This window comes from Acomys minous (assembly GCF_964271855.1).
Source record: "Acomys minous genome assembly, chromosome: 12".
Classification (NCBI taxonomy): Eukaryota; Metazoa; Chordata; class Mammalia; order Rodentia; family Muridae; genus Acomys; species Acomys minous.
This window is the reverse complement of record NC_140493.1, coordinates 78,627,541-78,647,631: the sequence shown is the minus strand read 5'-3', so window position 1 is coordinate 78,647,631 and position 20,091 is coordinate 78,627,541. Positions and strand designations below refer to the sequence as shown.

Below are 20,091 nucleotides of genomic sequence, written 5' to 3'. Positions count from 1 at the left end.
CCATGAGGGTGAGAGCTGTGCAGGGGCCTGGTCCACTCTTGCAGCACCTTCCTGTAACCACTTTTCTTCATCTAAAGAGGCAAAGCCAAGTTGGGTTTCATCTCCCCTGATCCCTCCCTCTTGAGGCCAGGGTTTCCGCTTCATACCCACTAGGGTGAAGGTGGCTGACAAACTCACACAGCCAGCTGCTGCTCCAGGAAAGCCCCACCACCCCCACCCGCCCCAACCCCCAGGCTCATAGCTACTCCATAGTTACCCTTCTGTAGCAGCTGCACAAATGCCACCAAGGATTCTCTACTCAGGAGACCTTTTTCCCCAAATTGCAGGGTTGTGCTGACTGTTAAAAGAGATGAGCTCCCTGCTGCCTGCCTGCTCTCCCCTTCTGGGGTCCTTGTGAGCCCTGGAATTTAGCCCTGTCACCCAGGGAGTAACATGAGATTGAAGGGACTTTGAACTGACTGCGCTCTGAGGACCCATGGTACAAATGCTTAGAGAGGCACTGGGAGCCCCACCAGGCACTTGAAGGAAACAGAAAAGGGAGTGAAAGGAAAAGCAGACACCACTCCCAAGCAATGGCAAGACATTAACAAAGGACAAACACACATTTCACAGTTGTAAGATGGCTTTATGTTCCAATATGCAAAATAAGATGTCCATGCTATACATACCAAAGACATTTGAAGTTTCATACCACCTGTCAGCTAATGTGTTTTCTAATAAAGCTTTTTATCTGCAGTGTGTGCATTTATAATATATATATATAATATGTTTTGTCTAAACCACTTTTAGTTAACATCAAATGTAATAAAAATTTAAATAGATGCTTTTCCAAATACTCCCTTCAGCATTCGTTTTTTTTCCGGTAAGTTTATTTGTAAAAAAGCAAAGCTGAATTTGACATGTGGCCCGCATTTGTGAGATATAGATATATTTATTTATATATTTATTTATATAATATATAAATAGCTATTTGGCATGCAAAGAGTTTAGTGATTTCCAAGTTCTGATTTAGAGTTCACACCAGCCACCCTGCCGTTCTGGTAACATCTGATGCTAAGGGACCAAGGAATATGCGCCCTCTTCCTGATTCTGGAAGAATCCTATGCCTTCTGAGCTTGAACCCTGAAGCCCTTTTTCCTCAGTCGTCCGTTTTCTTCTGGCAGCTTCCTTGCTCCAGGGATGCAGGTCTTCTGGGGGCAGAGCGGGTCCAGCAGACCCCCCAACATCAGTTCAGGCGAGATCTCCAGGGGATGTGCCTGCTAAGGTGTGTTTGACTGCCCATCATAGGATGCAGATGGTGTCCAGCAGTCTGAGAGGTGCATGCTGGGACTGGGGGAGGGACCCTGCACTTTATGATGAAGCCTGAATGATTAGGCTTATCACTGGTGGCATTTTCCCTCCTCTCAAAGGAAAAACAAGCGCCGTGAGGTGACATTTAGTGCATGGCCCTTTCTGAAAGGCATGCCGCAGACCCTGGAGCTTCAAGAACCCACGCCCAGCCTGATAACAGTATGACCAGCTCCACTCTCCAAGCACTCTAAGGCGCAGGTAGTCTCACACAATCTCCAGAAACCAAGAACAGCAGCTCCCTTTGCAGGTGAACCCTAAGGTAAGCGCGATACCCTACCCCCTCCCCTCGCGCCAGAGACCTCGCCTGGCCCCTGAGTAAATCGGCATAGATTTCAGAAAGCTCTACAATACCAAAGAGCTCTCTACTTGTCTCCCACCCAGGGCATGTCAAGAGATGCCAGGTCACAGTGGACTCTGCTCCGGAAGCCAAGACAACTTCTTATAATGCAGTTATCTATTTTCTTGCCTTGGCCTTAGCTACATGCCAGAAGACAGATGCCCTTCAACCACATACATTCGTGTAGAAACTCAAGCAAGTGCACATACACACACACACACACACACACAACACACACACACCCTTCTGGAATACCTTTCCATGTTTCTTGGCAGTGCCGGCCTCCCACCGAGGTTAATGCTGGATTGACATGGTCCCAGGGCTGTCAAGGATACAGGTAGTCACGTCATCCATCAGTCCAGTTCTCCACAGTCCCCATTCCTGAATGATACTGTAAGGATGACTCTCGGGTCAAGGAGAAGCTCTGCGAGTAGAGGAACTCATTGGCAGCGTTCAGGTGTGGTGAGGGGGGCTTCCGCTCGCACACCGCGGGGAGGCCACGCTCTCGAGAGAAGGAAGCTGACGGTCCCCGTTCTCGGACCTGAGACTGGGACAGCTGATTGTACACACTGAAGTGGGCATTTCCAGGTGGCTGGGCACTCTGGGCGGAGATGGCGGGCAGCCGAGGCATCATCGTGGTGGCGGTGAAGTGTGCGGGAAAGGGCTGATAAGGCACGGTCTCCATAGTCTGAACGCTGTAGCTGGTGTATGGCGAGACTGAGGTCCACATGTTACAGCTCAGTGGGGGTGGGGGCAGGTCGTCCACTGCAGACACCCCTGCAATCTCAGGCCCTGAACTCGAGTACATGCAGGCCTCTCTGGGGGTCACCTCACTGCAATAGGAAGGGCTCAGCATCTGCTGGTCGTAGGGAGGGGGAGACCGGAAATAGTGATCGTCCCCCACCGAAGAGGGAGTTTCCAGATAGGACCGCTTGCAGGGTAAGTCCAGGTGGCGGGCACTGTCTGCTGGAGGATGAAAAAGTGCTCAGGAAAGGGGTTCCCACCAGCCCAGGGCCTGGGGCACCACCCCCACCCTCATCACCCCCCTACCTCCCTGCTGCCCTTTTCACTCTGGACCTGCCCTGGCCCCATGTTGCCTGGCATTCGCTGCGTTTAAAAAGTGGCAGTGGCCAAGAAGTGGTCAGATAACCAAAGGCCATGGAGTGGGGAGGTATGGAGGGGGGCGGCAGGGTGGGGAGCTGACACCACATCCCTAGACACTGAGGGGTACACTGCATCAGGCATCACACTCCTCTGACTCTCAGGATGCGAAAAGGCCCTTTTGCTCACTGGCATTCTCAGGCCAGCCCAGCCTTGGCCCAGGAAAGCGGAGGCAACTGCCAGGCCGGACCAGGCCCAGAGACCACATCTGTCAGGGCTAGCCAGCAAATTAAGGCCACGATGTTACCGCTTCAACCCTCAGTGCCTGTGGGAAGCCTCAGGAAGGAGGTGGTGGGGCCAAAGAGCTTGTAGGCAATTTTTTTTTTCCCTGTTGTGGGAGAGCGTTTTTTAACCCTACTGTGTTCAAAGCAGACAGACACATCAGCTGCTGTCACGCCAATCCCAATGTAACAAGTGAAAAGGCGGGCGGTAATGTGCAGGCTACTTTGATACTCTCTGGAGAGATGCCAAAGGCCACCACAAACCATGTCTCTGCATCTTCCAACACCCCACCCCACCCCCCGACTATGTGGGCTCAACCCTCTGGAGTGCCATGTCTGTCTTCTCCTGGGACCCAGGGATAACTGAGGCTTGAGGGCTGGGGCAGCAGCCCTCTCAACATATTTCAGAACACTTCGCTGTGGCTTATCTTGGCCTCCCTCCTATGCTTTCTCTAGGGATCCATCTGGGAGCCTTGTATACAGAGCTGGGCAGCCTGGAGGAGGGGCAGAGCTCCTAGGGCCTCGGCAGGCTCATTCTCTCATTCTTGGCTGTCCAGGGAAACTTACTCCTTTTTCTCCCACATCTTCCCCTGTGCTATATTCCTGTGATTGGCAGGTGACCATCGCTCTGGGTTGGGAAGGAGCCCTAGGCTTTAAGGCCATCCTGTATGTGACACAGTTGCTCAGTTTTGTTGTTGGATTATGAAAACCAGCTATAGACCAAATATAGGCATGGCTGTGCCCCAACAGAGCTTTATTTATGGATACTAAAATCTGAATTTTATATAATAACATGCGAAGCCCATCTTAAAATATAGAGGCTTCAGGACTAACTAGGTCCAAAGGCCAGTCTCGTCTCGAGGTGTGGGGCTGAGAGAACATTCTGGATTATAAGAGAAAGTCCCCCAGACTCACTCCCAAGCCCAAATCTGTCTGTAGAAAACACAGGGCTGGCAATAGAGCCTAAACATGCTAGTCCCCAGGTCAGCACTGTAAAGCAGCCGCATGCCCAGAGTGTCATCGCCACCTGAAATCGGCCTCCAGCCACTCGGTTCAGTTCCCAAGAAGCCTGGATACATCCTTAAGAGGTGAGTGGAGAGCACCAGACACAGCACAGTGCACCCCCCTCTTCTACCACTGCCTGGCCAGCATACTGGGAACCCCAAGAGCTGGCTGTCTCTGAGGCATCCCAAAGCCACACAAAAGTGAGAGCTAACGTGCCCTGCATGTCAGGCACACGGGTCTCATCCCCAGGACCCTACCTCTGCGCTTCAGGCAGTGGTAGAAGAGGCTGGAGTCCCTCTGCGTTGGAAAGGTGTTGAGGGGCAGGTCCTGGGGTTCTGCAGCAGCAAACTGCATGTGGGCCCCGTTCTCGTACTGGTAGTGCTGCAGGGCCTGGTGAGCGCTGTGCAGGGGGCTGACGTCGGGTTTCGCCGAGAGCTGGCTGGAGACGAGCCTCTGCCTCATGATGCTTTTGGAGATGACGGGATACTCCTTGCTGGAGGAGCAGGGAGAGAGTGAAGATGCTTTGAGGGTTCCTCGGGGGGGGGGGGGGGGTCTTCCCATGTCCCATCCCCGGCCAAAGCAGCCCCACCTCTGCAACCGGGCCACACGCAGGTCACTGTCATCACTGCCCCGGAATCCCTTGGCGAAGGGGTTGTTCTCGATTTTCAGCTGTGTAATCTGTCAGAAAAGGATACACAGAGCCGCTGGGAGGAGAGAGGGCAGGCTGACCTGTGGTCCTCCGCCCTCAACCCAGGCGTGAATGAGAAGGTAGGGCACAGCCTGAAGAAGCTGCACCCCCACTTAAGCCAGCCAGGAACCCAGGACCAAGGTGCTCTCTGCTCTACTTGCTTCAGCCTTTCTAGTGCTTTCTTTAGAACTCTCCCAGCTCCTGAACCCTGTGACAGCTTCCTACGTGTGACAACCCCCTTACAGATTCCAAGTGGCTGCAGATCTGACTTGGCCACTCTTCCGAACTCCACCACAGCCTTGACCAGGGGTAAGAAGCAAACAGGCAAACAGGCAGGAGAGTGACAGGGACGGGGAAGGTCACTGGCAAATGCCTGCTACCTCCTAGTTGACAGAACCCAGGTCCCTCTCCTTGCTAGCCCAGAACTGTAACTACAGGAAGGTTCTAGAAGCAAAGCACCCAACCCCAAGGCAGACTCCATGCCTCTAGTTCTCAGGTGCTGGCCGTGAGCTTTGCCCTCACCAATCAGGCTGCCCCTCAGTTGAACTCCCTGGCTTTTTCCCAGCACGGCAGTCTCACTGTCTGCGCTACTCTGCCTTTCTGCTCATCGAGTGCCATACCCTGGCCGGCAGGGTGGTGGTGAGGGTTGTGGTAATACCTTGTGGTTCTGGTAGGAGGTCACGGATATGAAGGAGGTCTCTGGGAACACGTGGGTGCAGAAAGCTGTGTTTTTGGAGCCAAAAGCATTGTTCTCGTCGGCCTTAACGATGTGCAGCCGAGGCTGGTACTTATGCATGGAGTTGAGGATGATCTGTTGGGGGCGGGGAGGAAAGGGTCTCCGTCTGAGCTCCAGGCTCCACCCAGCCACATCCTGAAAGCCTTAGGAGGCAGGCCTGAACCCAGAAATTTCTCGAAGCTCCCCAAGTACAGGAACTGGGACCCCCCAGCTCCATCCCCACATCCCACCTCGCCTCTTCTTCCAAAGATACGTTGTTATTCTAACTTCTGCTGTGGGATTGTTTCGCTGTGACCTTACGCCAGTCCCTCGCCTTCCCTCACCTTCGCTGGGCCTCACTGTGAAACCTTAGTACATAGCTTACCTCCTCCCCTCCAACCTGCAGGTGCCCTGCCTAGGACTGCCTGCTGTTTAGTGCTCAGCCGCTGCCTCCCCACATCTGCCAGCAACTGTGGTAAAGGCTTGCAGGACAGGAGAGCAAGGAGAAGCTGAGGGAAATGTCCTGCTCTAGTTTGGGGCATGAGGGAAGATCAGCTGCTTGCTGCCCTTCAAGCTGCTCAAAGCAGTTCCCGGCCTGAAGGGTACCCATGTCCCTGATTTAAAAAAAAAAAAAAAAGTTCCCCAGCTGATGCTTTGGGGCCAGCAGGAGACCTTAAGCAGCCCGGCAGGTCAACGCAGCTGACAGAAGCTCAGAGAAGAGCCCAAGATGCTTGGTCACCAGAGCCCAGGCAGAAACACACAGTAGTTGCTGCCCCAAGCCCTCTTCGATGTGGCTGTGCCCCCACGGTAGCGTAGCGGCTACGTCACATGCCATCAAAATGCATTTTTTATCGGTGACATTTGCCAGATGCCCTCCCCTTGGAGGCGGGGCCAGGAATTTGGGGCATTTTATCAGCACTGCTACATCTGTTAACCCTTTGCTTTCTATCTCAGCTGCTGGCCCTTAGCTCCTCTTCTCCAAAAGCTTTCCTTGGGCCTGGGGTGCCTCTTCCAAGCTAGGCTCTGCTGCTGCCTCTGTGGAAGGAAACATTTAACCCTTAGCTGGCCACAGTGCCAAGAGGAAAGGGTTCGCTCTTGGACCGCCTTGCTGAATTTTGAATCCCAGAAGGCTCTACACTCATCCTGAGCCTGGAGGGCTGCTGTCCTGGGTGGCTCTAGCCAGCCTTTCTGTCTTGTAGACCAGCCCTTCCTCTCTTTGGGGGGGGGGGGGGTGATGGGGAGGTGCAGAGCTTCCTCCTGGCCTTGGGGGAATGCCCATTGGGGTGTGTGTGTGTGTGTGTGTATGTGTGTGTGTGTGTGTGTGTACTGAAGAACACATATCCAGGAGCCAGGGGTGTCCTGACACAGTAGAGTGAGGCGATGCAAAGCACCTCAAGGTCCTGTCCGTGACTGTCACCCTGTACAAGTTGCCAAGGCACAGATGCTCACTGAGGGCCTCTGTTCCCTGAGCCCAGGAAGTGGCTTCCTAGGAGGCAGCCTGGCTGCTGCTAGGAGTCTGGGTTCCCAGCTCAACATGGAGTTCCAGCCTCCTCTTGCTCTGTAAGGACCCAGCTCCCCTGGGAAGTCCCCGCAGGGCCTGACTGACCCTCCCAGTTCTTCTGCCTCGCCTGAGGCTTCCTAGTCCTTCCTCACTCTTCATGCTACGGACTCACCCAGGCCTGCGAGTCGGGGCTCAGTTCCCAATACCACTAAAATAAATAAACTTCCCCAAAGAAAGGGCTCGCTCTTTTGTTCTTTGGCACCTCAGGCTCCTCACCGAGGCCGTAGATTTTTTGCTCACCTGAGACAAGTTAGTCTAGGCTGCTTTACCCCCCCTCCCGGTCTGAATTTGAATATTAACATGAATACAGTCTTTCTATGGGTGGTCACATGCTGCAGCTCCCCAAATGCTGGCTAGGCCCCCAGTCGAAGCTAGCATCACATCACAAAGGCAGGCCCAACGGACTCTAGACCACAGCCATTGTAGCCGCACTCCAGTGAGGCGATACACAACCCGGAGGGACAGACTGCAGCAGCCACAGACACTCCCTGCACACAAGATCTTCCCCCCCCCCCCCCCCGCTTTGGCTCCTCTAAGGTCTTATGTTCAGAATGCCACCTCTTTAGCCTACAAGACAGCGCTCCTGAGGACGTTTGGGTGAGGCTGACAACACACCTTTCAGAGACCAGAAACTGCTAGACCGGCAGAGGCAGGAGCCACCTGTGCTTACATTCGACATCATAACAGGCACAGTCAAGAGGTTGCAACAAAAGGAATTGTATGGCTGCTGGGGGTGGGGGGGGGGGATGCCACAGGCTGAGGAACTGTATCAAAGAGCCTCCGCCCTAGAGGGTACAACCTTGGCCATATAGAGAAGTCCAAAAGAGTCAAGAAGCCTCTATAGTGTCTCTTCACTAGCTCTATGCGCTGAGCAGGCTCCTCTTCAGACACAGGAGTACCCATGTGTTAAAATCGAGCCCTCAACAAGATGGCCCCACAAATGCCCTTCAAGCTCTTTGACCTGGCAGCTGTCTAGAAGGAACCCCGCCCACCAAACCAATGCCCATGGATGTAACCTTGAACCCCAGTCCTAACAGCCTGAGAGATACGAAAGCAACGGAGTGAGTCACACACCTAGCTTCGGTCACAGGTTCCTCAGACTCCGTGTTTAACTAACTTGCCAGAGTCTCACGTTTGTTAGCTGTTACAGAGTGATACCAGGCCAAATGGGCTAGCCTTGTCAACCACCCTACGACAGGACTAGTCCCATCATCATCACTGTTCTACAGAAATGGGATTTATTGTGTTTTGGCTATAGTCCAGAAGCCTGTTCTGTCTTAACCGCAATAGCACCAAGCATCCATCCCCTTGAGAGGTTGCCATGGCATGCTTTGCCACTTCGGTCCAGGTTCATCCCTGTTAGAATCCAAGAACCCAAGAGCCTGGAAAGGCAGGGGGCAGAGAGCACACTAACCCAAGGCCCCAGATTGACAATGAGGAACAGAAGGCCTGGAGTGGGAGCGAGGCGCCCAAGGAGACACAGCTGAATGAAGACAGGTGGCCCAGCAGATTCCAGGTGGCCTTGGAAAGAGCGCATCCCCCTCTCGATGAACGCCTCGATGACTCATAATAAGGTGCCCGCTAGACACTGCCAAGGACATGGGCCCCAATGCACGTCTTTGGATACTAGCCACACAACACTAGGGTAATATACATTCTGTCCTATAGTCAAACCTGATTGACCCAGCTTCGGGCGCTTACTAAGGCGGCTTCCTCCACCTTGTTGAGATTAGACCAGGACAGCGATAGGATCTGCAGCAGAGTGGATGTGCGGGACCCATACTTGTCACCCCAGGATTTGGGAGGCTGAGGCAAGAGGGACCCCAAGAGATCAAGGACAACCTAGGTTGTGGCATGAAATGCGATCAAAAAAGAAAGGGAAGAGAAATGGGAGGGTGGCAGAGAGAAAACAGAATGGAATCAGCCCTTCAGCCCACTCAAGAGCTAGATAAGCCTTGGGCATCACTCCTAGGACAGCAGCCTGGGGTTCTCACAGCAACAGTAACGACGGGTCAGGGTCAGGGACCACAGCCGTCGTGCTGGCCTTTGGGCTAGGTATTTTACACATATCATGGTTGATCTTTGGTTTTGTTTTTTGTTTTTCAAGACAGGGTTTCTCTGTGTAGCCCTGGCTGTCCTGGACTCACTTTGTAGACTAGGATGGCCTCAAACTCACAAAGCTCCGCCTGCCTCGGCCTCCCCAGTGCTGGCATTACAGGCGTGCGCCACCACTCCCAGTTCATAATGAATCTTGTTAATGTCTTTACAAAGTCCACATCAGTGCCACCCTCACCAGCCTGATGTACAGAGTGAGTCCAGGACAGCCAAGGCTACACAGAGAAACCCTGTCTCGAAAAACCAAACAAATCATCACAACCCTCATTTTGCCAGACATGGACTGAACGTCCGGAAGACATCTGGACGTGCGGCAGCAATCTGAGGTGGAGGCAAAATCAGTCCTGAATCCTCCTAAGATGACTTCCCTTTACCTGGCTGACCAGGTATGCTGAGGCTTCTGTTGCTCCTGAGGCACTGGTGGGGCTTGGCAGGCTATCAGTCAGGAAATGGGGGTGTGGCAAAGAGGGAAAAGAGACACAGAGCTACAGGGGGCACAGCAGCCCCTGGCGCAGGAAACACCACCCCTTGTGTGGGTTCATTTCTTACGTGCACCCACTGGCTTTCCAGGCATCCAGACACAACGTGAGTCACGCCATCACAAAGAACCAAGTGAAAGCATGGCGGACGAAGCCTGCGTTTGTGATGATGGCTCCTGAGATGGCGGCCTGGGAAAACCGTGTAGCGCCTTAGGGCACCTGAGTGCACTCCAGAGGACAAGGGATGCCTCCAGCAAAGAGAAGAGCATTCCTCACAATCTTCCCAAAGCCAGTTTGTAATTTAAAGGAATTACAGTAGAAACATAAGTTTCTTTTTCAGCTCCACCCACTGATCCTACAGTTCATATTCAAACAAACAAACAAAAACCCATGCACGCAACTCGCCAAGAAAACGGAAAAAAAGCTGAGCCGAGGGGACAAGCCCTACCAAACACTAAATGTATCAAAAGTCTCTGCAGTTAAAGCAGCTGGCACATGAATAGACAAATGCTCCTGGGGACCAAGAGTCAGAAGGCATGCTAAACCAGGGACAGAGGGCGGACCCTCCCCTACTGATGGAGCACCAGGGTAGCTCTCTCAAAGACAGAAAAATCAGGATTGCTGCCTCCCATCAAATGCCAGCATAGTTCTAAAAGGATTCCTATTTTATATTTAAAAATAACCCCAGAGCTGAACGTGGTGGCCCACACCTGTGATCCCAGTACTTGGAACTCTGTGAGTTGGAGGCCAGCCTGGTCTACAAAGTGAGTCCAGGACAGCCAAGGCTACATAGATAAACCATGTCTCAAAAAACTAAAAAACTAAAAAACTAAAAACTAAAAATAAAAATAAACCCAGGGCTGGCAAGATGGCTCAGAGGTTAAAGGTATCTGCTGCCATGCCTGACCTCCTGAGCTTGGTCTTTAGAGCCCACATAATGCATAGAACAGATTCCAAAGCACTTGGGAAGCTGAGACAGAAGGGTCATGAGTTTGAGGCCAACCTGGGCTACACAGAAAGATCCTAAAAGCACTGAAGGAAAGTTCCCTCATAAATAAGAAACGACTGAGGTCTTTCCAGAACTTATAAAGGAAGAAAGGATAAATTCAATCAAAAACTTCTGCCAAGGAAAACCACCACCACTGTGGGCCAGATCAAGTGACAAACTGGCAAAAGCATTAGGCAGGACCTAAATCTTCCAAGTTTATAAAAGCTAAAATTGATGAGCTCAATAATCCAAGAGGAAAATAAGGAAGAATCACAACGGTTCACAGAAAGATTTGTGTAAAAGGATGCCCATGCCCACAGGGAAGGAGAAGTGAACTAAAACTAAACTTGGCAGAGACAGGCAGACCACTGGGAGTTCGAGGCCAGCCTAGTCTACAAAGTGAGTCCAGGGCAGCCAAGGCTACACAGAGAAACCCTGTCTCAAAAAAACAAACAAAACAAAACAAAACCCCTAAACTTGGTACCTGGATTTCACCTATCAAACTGTCAGCAGTCTAACAAGCTGCGGCTGGGGAGTGGCCCCATCTACAACCCTGAGGCCCCAAGTTTGACCCCTGGTACCCATGTCAAAAGCCAGGCATGGCGAATGCTTGTAATCTCCAAACTGAGTCAGACAGGAAGATGCCTGCCTAGCTTAGCCAGCTCAGTGAGCCCCAGGTCCAGTGAGAGACCTGGTCTCAAAAGAGAAGCCAGGTGGAGTTCTGAGGGACAACACCCAAGGCTGAGCTCTGACCTCCACATGCATGTGCACACATGTGTAAATACACTGTATTCACATGAAAGCATATGTGCACACACAGATGAAAAAAAAAAAAAGCAAGAGAACAAAATCTAAAGGGAATGAAAAACAGCCAGGTGGTAGCACACGCCTTACATTCAGCAGATCTCTTTGAGTCTGAGGCCAGCCTGGTCTACACAGCAAGTTCCAGGCTAGCCAGAGCTACATAATGGGACCCTGTCTCAGAAAACAAAAGCAAAAAATAGCCTGGGATGGTGCCAGTGCCTACAAACCTTGTACTTAGGAGACAAAGGCAGGGGGAATCTCAAGTTCAAGACTAGCCTGGGCTACAGAACCTCAAAAAAAACAAAAACTAAAACACCCCACAGCAAAACACCTAATTATTTCAGTAAAGACCAGTGAGGTGATTCATGGGACAACAGAAAAGTGGAACGCAGCTGAGGCAGAGGAAGAGGAAGCTCGCTCCAAATGGAAGGACCACCAGGGCCCCTTGTTCACAGCGCAAGGGGCAAAAGGTGTTGGCACAGTAGCCTGTTCTGCCTACATGTGCCAACAATGCTGAAAGTAAAACAGTGGCTAACCACATCACAGCAAAGGCACTCTCTAAAATCCAGTGACGTGTGTGTGTGTGTGTGTGTGCACAGTTGTACAACATATGAAAGCCGAGCCTTTCTAATCCAGGGTCTTTCTCAGTTGCTCTCCATCTTATTTTTCGAGACAGGATCTCTCACTGAACCTAAAGTTCATTAATTCTGGTAACTGGCCAGTGAGTTCCCGGGGTAAGGAATAAATAAAGGTGAAGGGGATAGGAAAGTCATCCAGGCCAGGGGATGTGTGGTGGTTTGAATAGGAATGGCTCCCAGGGAATCGTGTGTTTGGCCCATAGGGAGTGGCACTATTAGGAGGTGTGGCCTTGTTGGAGGGAGTGTGTCACTGTGGAGGTGGGCTTAGAGGTCTTATATACGTTCAAGCTATGCCCAGTGTGGAACACAGTCTCCGGCTGCTGCCTGAGGATCAAGATGCAGAGCTCTCAGATCCTCCAGCACCATGCTTGCCTGCACGCTGCCATGCTTTCCACCATGATGGCAATGGACTAAACCTCTGAAACTGTGAGCCAGCCCCAATGAAACGTTTTCTTTATATGAATTGCCATGGTCATGGTGTCTCTTCACAGCAGTGGAAGCCCTATCTAAGACAGGGTGGCAGGATGTTAGGCAGGCACAGTGCTGTACAGGACTGCCCTCTGGACCAAACTGCCACCATCTTTATGGGCTCAGCTGTGTCTGACTGCCAAAGATCCCAGCTAGGTTTATTGACTGTTGGGTCATGGGATCCTCACCAGAGCATTCAGCCCCTCCCCCAGCCAGTTGTATGCAATTCTGCCCTAATTCCTGTGGCCTCTGAGAGGGGTCTCTGAGAGGGTCTATGAAGCTATGAGGAAGCCATCATCCAAACCCAGGCCATGCCCTGCACCTGTCTTCCCCTCCTGAACTGCCTTCCCCACTGTTCTTACTAGAAATTCCCTTGTGGGATTTTGCTGCAAATCCTGACAAGATGAGGCTGGAGAGATAGTCAGCAACTAATAATAGCACTCGCTGCTCTTCCAGAAGACCTAGGTTCACTTCCCAGCACCCACATGGAAGCTTACAACAATTTGTAACTCCAGTTCTGGGAGATTTAACACCCTTTTCTGAACACCTCTGACACTAGGCATGCACGCAGAACACCCACATACATTATTTTTTAAAGGTTTTTTTTTTTTTTTAAACCCACAGGTCTTCCAGTCAAAACTCAACTTTGACTTTGGGAACATCTAGCCATTTGGTCTAAGAGAGGTGCCATCTGCCATGAAGACCAGACACCAACCCCAAACCCTTATACCTAGCCACCTTTCCTGGCTCTCAGAAAATTAAGAAAGAAGAACATCGGGCCTAGGGCAGGGGTAGAATGCTTGCCCACCATGTACAAGGCCCTGGATCCCATCTGAAGAGGAGGACAAGGATGGGAAGGTGAAGAAAGAGTAGGGATGACTGAAGTAGGGGAAAAGAAGAGAAGGGAAGAGGGGGGAAAGAAGAAGACCCCAAAATGAGCATTCACAGAGGGAGGAAGCCCTGAAGATAATCTAAATAAAGCCGGGCGTGGTGGCACACACCTTTAATCCCAGCACTTGGGAGGCAGAGGCAGGTGGATCACTGTGAGTTCGAGGCCAGCCTGGTCTATAAAGCAAGTCCAAGACAGCCAAGGCTAACACAGAGAGACTCTGTCTCAAACACACACACACACACACACACACACACACACACACACACACACACACACAAGAAAAAAGAATCTAAATAAAATAGATAATGCAAAATGGCTGCTGTAAACCTCCCACACCCACAACTTTCTTCTTGCTCTTATGCAACGACACACACATGGCCGGTTGGCCACTTCTGAAGTGAAAACATGGGGTGGGTTGGCCTGGAGGATCACTACACTAGGGTCCCTAAGGCCATGTGGAGGACCCCAGGATGATTCACCCCACTGGAACTAGCTTGGCCTTCTCTAAGATGGAACAGTCCCAGCTCATGCCTCAGCTGGTCCTTTCCCAAGAGAGGTTCCAGCCATTTTGGCGACGTAGTGGAGAAAACTAGGTGGCAGCTGCCAGAGCTCCTCAGATGCTCTGAGAGTCCACGTCCCAGTCCATGGGCTGGGGGAGCCTTTCCATTTCTGTGGGTGAGTTATGCAGAAGGGGGGCGTATGTTTAAGGCAAACTCACAGGGCAAGATGGCTCTCTCCCAGGCTCTTGAAGTAAGAAGCCAAGAAGGGTAGCGTTTCCTCCTTTCCTGCAAGCTCACAAGCCTCTAGCACAAGAAGTAGAAATCTATAGTCCAAAAGGCCACTCTGCCCTGATGAAGCCAGGAAGTCAGCCAGTGTACCACAGGCCTTGTCCACGTGGCCACAGGCTGCCCCCTCTACAGTGATACTACCTAAGAGAAGACAGCCACAGCCCTGAGTCCGCACAGGCTGAGGGGCTACAAGAGAAGGAGACAGGAGATGTGGGTCCAAGCATCTGTCAGAAGCTCCTGAGACACACTCACCTCCCTGGATCTAACAAAGTAAAGGGTGTGGTGGCCGATAAATGCCAAGTATTGGGTACAAGACAGAGAAAAGGTGGATGGGTGCCCTTCATCCATCCCTCAGGGGTGAAATTTCTATTGCCAAAGAAATAAGGCCACGGAGGTGGGGCCAGCGGATCCGGTGGTACCCACAGCCTTACATCCCTGCAGTGTAGCCCCACTGACCCTAACTTAAGAAAGAGTGCAGGGTTAAAGAACATGAAGACTGCCCAAGATGGATGGTGGGCTGAGAAAACACATATTTTCTCCTGCTTCCAGCTCTGGGTACCCTCTCCTCTCACCTTCAGCAGAGGCAAGGGGAATGGAAGTGTCTTAGGAAAAAAGCATCCTTACACATGGGAGCCACGGTAACAAGCAAGCGCACCCAAACCCCATCCAAACCCTTAATCTCAAAGGTACTTCCAGCTGCCCAAAGAGGCCACACCTGCCAAGCTCTGGCCCTGCTTCGTGAGCCTGCAGGTGTAGCCTGTCTCTGCAGTGGTCTCTGATGGCATCAGAGGCCCTCCCTAATCTTGTAAGCCTGATATCACAGCCACAGCGCAGGCAGGCAGACAAGGTCCAGCAGGAGTCAAGTGTGGGCAGAGACCTGGCCAGGATTTGCTCTGGGAATTGGGGCTTGGCTGACCCTCTCCCCTGGGATCTTCATGGCCTGCTTGGGAAAGCCCAGAGGAGGAGATTTGCTGAAGTCAGCACTCTGTATGCAAACTTACATCACCTATGACCAGGAGGAAAACTGAACGGACTCAAACTGAAACCAGGAACTGCTTCTGGTTCAATCGGGATGAAGTGCTTCTGGCATTTTGCTTCCCCACCCCCTCCACCCCCACCCCCAGACAGCACTTCTAGCATTTTGCATAGGGAGCTTTTCTTCTCAGAATCCTGACCTGTGCTCAGCTCTCCAGATACTGAGCTGTGTGAGAGCGCGCCACACCTATGCCCTTGCCCCGCCACCCCCAACCCGCCCCCCAGGGTTAGGACTGCAGCCTAGCAAGCACCCAGTGGCCTCTCCCACCATGGCATCCCCCACACCCCTGCCCTACACTACCAGAGAGTCCCAGGAGTCCACAAAGGCAGGGTCTGAAGGCCTGGAAGATGACACCAGCTGCTAGGCTTCTGTTTGCAACACATTTGAGCTAAAGATTTCCACATAAAAAGCCGCTTTTTTTTTTGTGGGCCAGCCAGGGCCAGATGGGAAAAGAATGAGCCTGGGAAGCTGGGGTTAGGATGTTTGCAGCAGCTACCACTGTCACTCCTACTATCGCTGCCACTGTCCTGACCCATGAACCAGATCCCAGGAAGCCAGGCAGAGGCTGAGCCGGGACTCAGAGATAGTGTGTCCCCGCTTCCAGAGGTCAGAAGGAATGAGCGTGCACAGAGGGAATTCAGATTCACGTCTGCAGAGTCTCCAGCAGGAGTACGTTTCGGAAAACCAAACCTGAGAGAGTCAATCTGCCATCCCCGTCATCCTCGCCGCCACCTTTACCATTGTCATCACCACCAGTGTGGTCATCGTCATCACTACCGCCATTTTCATCACCACTGACATCATCTTCGCCGTCAGTCATCACCGCAGTTGTCCTCAACATCATTTTCCATCAATGTCATCACTACCGTCATTGTCATCAATCCCCGTCCCCCAACCCCATCTCCATGGTCACACTTGCCACTCACCCACCCTCTGTAAGGCGCTTCTTCCTGCATAGCCTCTCATGCAGGCCTCCCCGCCACAAAAGGTACTACGGTCAACTCCATTCCCCAAGCAAGGAAACTAAGACTCAAAAAAGACTGCCCAGAATCACCAGCTAGCAAGGAGGAGAGGGGTACATGCAGCTGATCTGCAGGATCAGTGGCCTGACCAAAAAAAAAAAAAAAAGTGCATTCTCTTCCTAAGACCTGCCCAGCCCCGCTGCTGCTCTCCCAAGGCCAGACCATCCCTCTTCTTACATGGCCAAAGGGGTCCAGGTGGTTGTTCGTCAGCTTCAGCTTCTGGAAAGAGACCAGCTGCCGCATCCAGTGGGCCCCAGTGGCAGGAGAATCTGGGTGGACATAGAGCCTCCCAGGCATGGCTGGCTCAGCCTTCCCAGCGACCATCCTGCCGACAAAGCAGACAACAGGACCATGAGCACACTGAGGTCTGGTGATGCCTGACTCCCCGTTTCCCTCTGAGAGCAAACCAGGGCCCACAGGAATTATTGCTGTTTTTCTATCCAGAGCTGATGCAGGGGGAGGGGAGGGGAGGGGAGCAGAGCAGTGGAGGAGTCAGTACTCCCCAGCTTCCTACTTCACAGGCTGGGGCTATTTGTAAAGCTACTTCAGGGAGAGCCAAGCACTTCTGTTTTATTTATTTACTGGTGGTGCTCTGACCCCTGAGCTACCCTCCCACCCCACCCTCATATTTTTTTTTAACTCTTCAAATGTTATAAATGTGTCCGTTTGGAACTTCTCAAAGGACCTAACCAACATCTCAAATCCAAAGCTTGTTCTGAGTTCTAGTCTCACTTCCACTTCTGTGACTTCCTCCACGGAACCCAGGGCCCCAGCCAGATGCTCTAGGGACCAAGGTCTGGTCTAGTACTAATGCCTGGTACTCACTTGGCTCTCCAACTTGCCCATCTCTCCCCCATGCTCTCTAACAAGGGCCCTCCTAACAGATACCTCAACCTGGCAGGCAGGCAGAGAAACTGGAGAGCCTCAAACCAAGGAATATCAGGAAAAAATGCCCCTGTCCCATGTTCCAACCCGGGGAGGTATAGTCAGTACCCGAAGCCACCAGGTGCTAGTCTTCCTGCCCCCAGAAGCACCAGATTGTCTATGACTGGGGGGAGTATGGCGCCTCGAGGCCCAGCAAGCCTACACACCTGCCATAGCATTTGGGCCTGCCTCAGCCCCTGCCCAGGTGCAGGCAGTGGACAAGCACGCTGCCTCTGGGTGGTAAGAGACAGGCTGGGAATGGCATAGAAAGAGCATCTGAGGAAAGAGAGCCCCCTCCCCTCCCCCCCGCTCCAGCCTCTTACCATTTGTTGTCACAGAACTTGTAGCGATGGTCATCTGCAGGGACGATGTCGATGAGCAGGATGTACTTGGTCTTGGGGTTCATGCCTGTGACTTTTACCTTGTAGCTAGGGAACATCCTCCTGAAGGAGTCAAGGGTTGAGGTGGCATACCGGGAGAAACGACAGAGTACATGTAAGGGCAGAAGGCAGAGCCCTTCTAGCCAAAGGTCCTGGCCCACTTGTCTCTTGTTCTCACTGTACCACAGGGTAGAGCCGTCTAACCCACACAGGACCCCACCGCATCCGGAAACACAGTCTACACTTTCCCCCAAATTTCCTTCCCTGTAAATCCCTCAAAATTAGGATCCAGTGGCTGTGAACCACAAAAGCAAAGAGACCCTGGTCAGCATAGTGGGGGAGGATTTTGGTAGCAACGGGATGGCCTTAACTTGTCCCCAGGCCTTCATCAACTTACATACAGCTAAAATTCTAAGGTGCCATCATAGGGTGCTAGTGTAGCTGATGTTGTATCCCCAGTCAGCTGCTCCCATAAGCAATAAGCTGCCTCTCTCGTAAGGAAGAGAGCTCCGTGAAAACCTTGCCAAGCCTGGGTGTCCTGCAGGGGTATTCCTCTCTCATGCTGTATGCCTCAGCAAGGCCATAGCACCTTGACTAAGAATCCAGGAAGTCACTGAAGAAGGCTCACGGGTGAAAACACGCATGCGGAAACCAGCCTGCCATAGTTCACAGCTAGGCACTACCACCAGCTAAGACCTCAGGCCACCTGACTGTGGGTCTCCTGTGCCTTGGTTTCCCTACCTCTCAAGTGAGGATCACATCACTGCTGTTGCCTCCAGCCCCTGTTCTGTTCCACCGTCCACAAGCCAGTGAGTGGTATGGCCAATTTCTATGAAAATGGACCCAATTCCTACAGCCCATGCCAAAGCTGTCCAAGACCCTTCTAAGGCTCAGGGAACATTCTAGAGGAAAAACTTCCCTAAAGCCCTCAGCACATACATCCAAACCTGCAAGAGCATAGGTCTCTCTGCAGAGAGACTAGCCATGCACCCCTCCCTCCATAGGTGCCTCCGGACCCCTCCCCAGCTGACACTCCACAAATGAGGGCTGGAGATGAAAGCTCAGGTGTAGCTCACTTGCCTAGCATATGCTGGGTTTGGCCACAAATTAGGCAAGTCACACACTCGTTCAAACTCAACATGGCCTATAATTCCAGTGCTCAGGGAGGCTGAGCCAGGAGGACCTTTGGTTAGAGGCCAATCCTTGTCTTAAAAAACAAAAACAAAAACAAAAACAAAAAACCAAGAAACAAAATAATTACCAGGGCGGTGGTGGCGCACGCCTTTAACCCCAGAACTTGGGAGGCAGAGGCAGACAGATCTCTGAGTTTAAGCTAGCCTGGTCTACAAAGTGAATTCCAGGACAGCCAGGGCTACACAGAAAAACCCTGTCTCAAAAAAATGAAAAAAAAACCATCACTAAAGGGTTCTCCAGGAAGAGAAGCAGGGTCCAAATGTTGAAGCCATAGGCTGGAGCCTCAATCTACCCTCCACTGTGGTGCAGCGAATCAAGTCAACACCAGGAAGCCACTCACTGAGCCAAAGTCCTCCAAGGATCCTCACAAGAAGCTGCCCTGAACACCTCAACCAGATTAGACGCCCCCTGCCCCCATTTTTTTGTCAACAGTACTAGCTTACCTGGATAGGGAAGGACTTCCTGAAAAGAATAAAGGTCTCCACAGGCTAGCAGACCCCCACAAGCTGGGGCCTTGAGCAGAAGGGTTCCGGAAGGGTTGGTTCCCCCTCCAGGACCTGCCTAGCCCAGCCCTAGCCCCTCTGCTGCTACAGAAGGGACACAGGGCAGAGAGGAAGGGCGGCTGTGCTGGCCCAAGTGCCAGGCGCATGTGCGTGCACTTGTGGGGCAAGTGCGCATGTGTGCCTGTATGCGTGCCTGGAGGGCGGGGGTGGGGTGGGGGTGCGCAGTTCTAGCTGCAAGTCTAGGGACTTATAAACCGTGTGGAAGAATTTGTCTCAGATGTCAATTGAAAGCATTTTCAAATATCCACCCCACCCCCTCTCCGAGGATGGGGGAAAGCTAAAGGACTAAGGAACCCAATCCAGCCTCCTCCTTCAAGCCAGCAGCAGCGCCAGCATCCTGCCCAACACAGGGGCGCAGCTGGAGTGGGCACCACCCTGTTTCCTGGCCCTGCCCCACTCCTAGTGGGTCTAAAGCTAAAGGAACAGGGCAGCTGGCTGCCTCGCCTTGCCCTCCCCGGGGTTAAGCCAGAAACCCTGTCCCCTCTAGGCCACCATTTCACAATTCCTACAGAAACAGCAACAAAATGGGGGCAGCCTCTGGCTGTGCTGGGCTAGCTAGGCCAGGTCACTGCAGGTAGCACCAGTAGAGGAAAAACCATAGCCCCCTTCCAGGGCCGGTCCCCACATACAAGAGGCAGGAAGAAATGCCTGGCTGCCGCTACAGCAGTGTGTATAGCCTGCATGGAGAGGGGGCTGAAAGGCCTTGACCCTCCCAGTCTGCTCTGGGCCCTCAGCGCATAGGGCCAAGCAGACCCTGAGTGC

At 52.4% G+C, this 20,091-nt stretch overlaps 1 protein-coding gene and 1 long non-coding RNA gene across 10 annotated transcripts in view; one reads left to right on the top strand and one right to left on the bottom strand.

Moving 5' to 3' along the window:
• LOC311609881 overlaps positions 1–468 on the top strand; it is an 87,583-nt gene extending 87,115 nt beyond the window's left edge. For all 5 annotated transcript variants that reach the window (XR_014783524.1, XR_014783525.1, XR_014783526.1 and 2 more), the window contains one exon: positions 327–468. This is a non-coding gene — a long non-coding RNA (uncharacterized lncRNA). The remainder of the gene's footprint in view (positions 1–326) is intronic.
• Positions 469–603: 135 nt separating this feature from the next.
• Positions 604–20,091, bottom strand: part of TBX4 (T-box transcription factor 4) — a 31,165-nt gene continuing 11,677 nt past the window's right edge. For 3 of the 5 annotated variants that reach the window (XM_084803286.1, XM_084803287.1, XM_084803285.1), the window contains 6 exons: positions 17,516–17,635; positions 16,446–16,593; positions 5,421–5,573; positions 4,664–4,752; positions 4,332–4,567; positions 604–2,653 (listed from right to left, as the gene is read on the bottom strand). In XM_084803286.1, the coding sequence (XP_084659412.1) occupies positions 2,034–2,653; positions 4,332–4,567; positions 4,664–4,752; positions 5,421–5,573; positions 16,446–16,593; positions 17,516–17,635 (1,366 nt within the window). In that variant the 3' untranslated portion in view covers positions 604–2,033. Of the gene's footprint in view, positions 2,654–4,331; positions 4,568–4,663; positions 4,753–5,420; positions 5,574–16,445; positions 16,594–17,515; positions 17,636–19,209; positions 19,410–20,091 lie in introns of those variants that run through there. The other 2 variants (XM_084803289.1, XM_084803288.1) reach the window with 2 other exon arrangements.